General features: G+C 39.4%; 1 protein-coding gene across 1 annotated transcript in view; it reads left to right on the top strand.

Moving 5' to 3' along the window:
- The first annotated feature begins 284 nt into the window (after window positions 1-284).
- Window positions 285-6000, top strand: part of LOC138302180 (olfactory protein-like) — a 38104-nt gene continuing 32388 nt past the window's right edge. The window contains exons 1-2 of the mRNA XM_069242528.1: window positions 285-448; window positions 2845-2984. Coding sequence (XP_069098629.1) covers window positions 350-448; window positions 2845-2984 — 239 coding nt within the window. The 5' untranslated portion in view covers window positions 285-349. The remainder of the gene's footprint in view (window positions 449-2844; window positions 2985-6000) is intronic.

Raw genomic sequence — 6000 nt, 5'->3', positions numbered from 1 at the left:
GAATGGCCATGTTTAAAAAGCAATAAAGGAAACTACTTAGCTGTATGACATCTTCTTATCTTAATCAGCGCATGCATCGAGTAAGTAAGCCAGTGTTATCAAGTAGGGTGACATTTCTGACAGCATCAAAGTGACATTAGAGCATCAAGCTATCTCTTGTATCTCCAGTGGTGCAATGTGTTGCATAAGAAAGTCTTGGCAGCACATAACCTTCCTGCTTTACTTCCTGTAGTCAGATGTATAAGTGTGCAGCACACTGCCCAGTAATCACCCGTGCCCCAGGAGACACAGAGCCCTACAGCCACAGGAGACCCAAAGTCACAGACAGTGTGAAACCTTGAAGACCATCATGTCTGTGATGTGGATAAGTCTTGGACTGCTCTTCACAGGCCTGCTTCAGGTGCAGGCTATGGAGATTCCAGTGATGGCCAACTTTGACACTGAGAAGGTGACAGTCATAACTCTGTTAATCTGCTGCACAGAAATCATGAGGCCTGTGAGGAATAATGGCGGTACACAGTATTTACTCTTTAATGTGCAACCTCCAATGCATGTTTAATCGAAATTGCATCACTATGATATTCTAGTGCAGCAATTTAGAACTTTATCTGCAGGGCAAAGCAACCCCACCCTCAGTCACCTTCAATAGTCTACTGTGAGATCTAATACATGTTTCCAATGATTACCACGTTGAGGATGTCAAGTCTAACCTGCACAAAACTTTAAAAAAGCTTCATCTAATTAGGGTCCTTCTAGGCAAGTTCCATGCTGATCCATCAAGTAGGGCCCAAGAAAAAGCAGGGGCTCCAACATTACCATCTGCCATCTTAATTCCCAGACAAAGTTTTGCTCTTTGACGCAGTAAATGCAAACAAATAGAATTCCACCAAATTGTGAACAAAGGTAGAACAAAGGTAGAACTTTATTCAAGGAAATTGCCTTTTTTCTTTTCGTGTAAATCTGTTTAGTAGTTTTTGGGAAATTAGTGCTTTAAGAAGAGCTCAGGATGTTCATGAATGGGTTTAATTTTAGAAGTAGGTAGAGTACATTTGCACATTTAAGGATCTGTGGATATCCCTGGAGCCAAGAATTCAAAAGATAATCCAAGGTTAAAGACCAAATGAGTGGACTCGTTTGGGAAGTCATGAAAAAGTTATGAAAGGGCACATCAGAGGTCAGGGCAAGCACACGCTGACCAAAGACAATGTGCGCTAGATAATTATCTTTATTAGTTATTTATTTATTGCAGAAAATGATAAATGCAGAATCACAAATTGCTGATACTCAGGTGATTTTCTTCATAGTACATATTAAATTGTATATTAAATCAAAACAATATTCTACTTCTCTGCCTACAGATGTTCCGTTTCAGAGACTAAAAGAAGTTTTAACACCTAATCAAAGAGATCTCAAATCAAAAGGAAAATAAAAGAATAGAAACACTCCTGCACTCATGGATTCAACTTTTTACAGAGAAAAACAACTGGGCCATTAATCCCCCCAGTCCTTTATAAACAAATTTAGATTAACAAAAAATCCATGGCAGCGCTACAATGTCTTATTTACAATACAGGACCTCACTTTCACTTAAGAAGTACTTATAAGTATTTTGGGGAAATCAATTACATCTTTTAGTTTTGCATGTACAGAGGAAAATAGCATAGGATAAACTGTACATGCAGATGCAGAGAGTTTAACATGCAGTTTATTGCCATTGTTTAAGGAAGGGGATATTACAATTCTTGCATCTGCATAAATACTATGTATTGCAAGATTGAGTGTTGTTATTGCACAAAAAGCATTGGTATGACTATCCATATTTCACAAGGAGCTATAAAATATGGAACAAATGTAACCATTTACCAAGAAAAATGGATCTCATCAACATAATGACGGCACTAAACCACTTTTCGGAGCTTTATCATTGTCGTGTCTAGTAGGATTGTGGATCACGGATAATAACATTATTTGGCAAAGTTATTAAATTATGTGTCAAAAATGCAGCTTATGTGGATTGATCTCTGCCAGTATTGTTTTCATCCATTCCAGTTAGAAACCTAGAGCCTGATTCATTAACTTACGCTTTTGAGCAATTTACACTTTTGAGTAAGTTTGCCACGTTGTGGGCATTCACAAAACTATACTCTAAATTAATTTCAAATGTGAAACGTACATGCCTCCACCACATTGAAGGGCCTTGGGGTATTAACAAAATGCAGATTTTATTCACAAAAGTAACAAACTTGTGAGTAATTTAGATGGGTAAATTACTTTTACGCTTTTGAGTAACTCTACTACTTTTGACTACTTACTAAATCAGAGTGTAGAATTACTCAAAAGTGTAAGAGTAAAGAATATGATGTGTATAGACTACATGATGGGAATTTGGGACCATATTGTCACAGTTAACCATTACGTACCCTTTCTTTTTCTGCACCTGCCCCCCTCACTCACTTTTCCTCTCTCTATGTGTACACAATACAGTGACAGTGTTAGTCCCTTTAAACATATCGTTAGGTCTACTTTTCAATAACCTGGATGACATTTTGACAAATCTGCAGGGAACTCTAGAAATGCAATCCTTTTCTGATTCGGGTTCTGCATGGCAAATTTTGAGCAGATGCATCAACGTGGGATCATTTAAAGGTACTGTGAAAAAGGCAGATGTTTCTGGTGCTATTTTATTGAGCCAGTGCTCAGAGTGCTGCCAGTTCAGAATACTGCCATGCCCTTGGTTTGAAGCAATTTTCCTGCTTGTTTTATGGACACTGGTAGAGGTGGTTCTCATCCACCAGCTTTAGCATATCTTCATTCTGTAGTCATTTATTGTCCCTTCCCGTCTAGTTTCTAGGGCAGTGGTATGCTGTTGCAGTGGCATCAGACTGTCCACAATTTGTTCAGATGAAGACAATGATGAAGATGCCTATCACCATTTTCAGATTACTTGATGACGGGGACCTATATGCTGCCACAGGCGTCCCTGGGTAAGTGTTGGCTAAAGCACTGAACAGAGCTAGTAGCATATTGACAAGAAAGTGAGCTATGGGTATGAACTATACATGGGATAGGACGGTGATTTAGTTTAAAGCTTATTTTATTTTGGTTTAAGGCGTGCGCATACATGTCAAAATTAATTTTGCCCTACATGTGTTGGTGGACATTTCTGGGACCCGTTTTTACTCTGATACTTGAATAGTGATTTAACCTTTTGCCCTGAATACAGATTCAGAATTGTTAGGTTCATTTTCCGGTTTTTACATTTCTTATACCTGACCATATCCAATCTGCCTTTATGCTTAGCAGTAAACTACTGCTCCCCTCCACCTAAATGTTAACTACTTCACCATTTCATTGGAGACATGCAGGGTCCTTGTGATACAAAAGCAAAACAACCTGTTATAGAAATCTGAGCTGGAAGTTTGTTTGCCTTGCAGGAAACAATGTAGAAAGTGTTCTTAAGACACAATCAGATCAGCCTAGCAGCTCTCTTATGACAAATGTCTAGTTACCTTGACAAATGGTTACAATTCTACACTCTCCATCATCTTCAGACCTACAAAACAGCACACAAATCTCTGCATTCTACACTAACCCATCTACTCACTCACATTTACCACATGTGCTGCTTCCAGTCAACATCATCAGTGCAGAACTCTACCCTGCAGTCATCAGTTTTTTAAATTTTTATGGATAAAAAAAGAACAATCAAAGTATTTGAATAGACATTCCTTATTTTTCAAATTAATTGTTTGAAAACTAGATTTTACGTAATGGTGTTTTGCAAACATGGCATCTTCACGGTTATGCCTTTAGCAACTGATATATTGGTAGACACAAGAGCCAGGAAGACAGTGATTACAAGGCTCAATGAAGAGTTTAGATCAAAACATGAAAATAAAGTATTGTCTTTACCTTTAGATTACAGACTCAGTTGTATTGATCATTCCCTAGTGTTCCGTTATTGTGTGGGTCCCAATCTTAGAAAAATGCTTTCAGGAGAAATACTTCTGCCACACTCACCTGCTGAAGGGGTTAGCCCTAGTTGTTGGGCTCGCTCATTTTTTAACATAAGCAAATTTGGTAACATGTTGTTTTGATCTGATGCTAGTGAGCAGCACCGATACTCTGAATATGGTTGCAACACCACTGGGGTATAGTGACAAGACAAAATTATGTCTAAGGCGTTTCCCATGATGTGAACAGGCTCAGAAGAAACATGGTTCAGGATAGTTATGGTGAATGAATTGTTCATGTCTTGTGAATTGACCCTCTTTAGGATAGTCGCTCAAAACATTACTATCTCTTTCTCTCAATAACATCACCTGGGATGACAGGCCATATAAGGATTTCTCAAAAATGTAACATAGGACTGACAGAGCAGGATTCACAGTATAGTGCAGTGAGTGTTTAGAAATAGCTACTCTCTCGATCACAGTAAAAGCAGAGAGTATTGAAGTAGATATTTTAATTGAGTTATGCACGAGAAGAGAAACACCACCTCCAAAGGCTGAAAAATGGTGGGAATGTCTTATGTGAAAGCCAGTGGCTAGTGCTATGTCGGTAGGAGAGTCTGCCAGGTATGAGAAAAGGAAATGCAACTGATACTTTAATGAAAGTTACCTTCACAAAAGGAAAATAGGCTTTGCCATATCTGTTTTTTTTGTTAGTGAGAATGCAGCGGGATTCAGGTAGAATAAAGTGAGCCTGCAATAGGATATGGATAAGACTACAATAACTGGCAGCATTTGCACCACACCATCCGGGTGCGAATGTGTGTGGATGGGCTGGCCTTTGGCACGGTGGCCCCAGCATTTAATTTGTAAAAATTATAAGTGGCAGGGCCCTAGTCAGGAGACCGCTTCCACTTGCACCACCCGTTGCTGCTATCAGTGCTGCAACTTAGCGTAACAACACAACTAATAACCACCATGCTCCTAAAACTGTGACAGTTCTGATAATTCCAGGTGCCCAAAGCTAAAAGAATGGCTCTGGCAACAGGTATTAGACATTCATAGTGTAGGTTTAAATATGTAACAAATGTTATTGTGCTGGTCTCTAAATGAAACAAAAAGCTGCGCAATGTGGCAGACTATCATAAGTGCTGGTGCTGACAATTAAGTGCTGGTGCCGAGCACCGGAAACCACTGGCTCAAATCAAGGACTAAGTGGCAGCATGCCCGCTGTGAGCATCGGCTGTGCAACTGTGGTGGCAGGAATTTTAAGAAAGCCTTGTAAGTGATGGCCCAAGTCAGCTGATCCACCTCCAGTATAAAAAAGAAAGGCAAAGAACTATGACAGAGGTGGGGCTACTAATAAATCAGACCAGGGCCAAGATGAACCCTTCATCGACTTCTGCGACAAGTATTTGGAAACAAAAACATAACTAATGAACAGTAAAAATATAAACTGACAAGAACAAAACAAACTAAAATAACAGTGTGCAAAGCATGAGCTAATTGAAATATGAAATTAAAACAATGAAGGAGGCAAGCAGGAACTTGTCCCAACACATAAGACAGCATAACATTGTATTAAAGGAAATGTAAAATGGCCCACGTTAAACTCCTCTGAAAGAGGTTGGCACCCTGTCCTGATAGTGCATTTAGTAGACTCTTCTTGGTGTCAGTGCTATTAGATAACTGACCTCTGGTGCAAGAAAGAAAGAAAAAAAAAGAAGGCTGTTTACCTACAATGTGATTTCCGCTGAAGGTATAAGCTTAAAAGTGTGTGTGTTGTCTACAGTTCTCTGAGACCCAGTCAGACATTACAAGGTGCGCTGGAGGGGCACACATATAGAAAGACAGAGAGAGTTCCACATACATCCTTCCTTCTCACATCTCCCACATAACTGATTCCCATTTTCCAAGTGCCCAAAATGGTCTCCGCCCAAAAACATTTTGAAAGTTCCTTATTCAAACATATCTCACCTCCCTTTTCACTGCTCGCTGATCTCCTGTAAAAACCACATGCACATGCTCTGGGATTGTCTCAATATTGTTG

The sequence above is a fragment of the Pleurodeles waltl genome, chromosome 6 (genome assembly GCF_031143425.1).
Source record: "Pleurodeles waltl isolate 20211129_DDA chromosome 6, aPleWal1.hap1.20221129, whole genome shotgun sequence".
Classification (NCBI taxonomy): Eukaryota; Metazoa; Chordata; class Amphibia; order Caudata; family Salamandridae; genus Pleurodeles; species Pleurodeles waltl.
The sequence above is the reverse complement of the archived record's forward strand: the minus strand, read 5'-3'. Positions and strand labels throughout refer to the sequence as shown.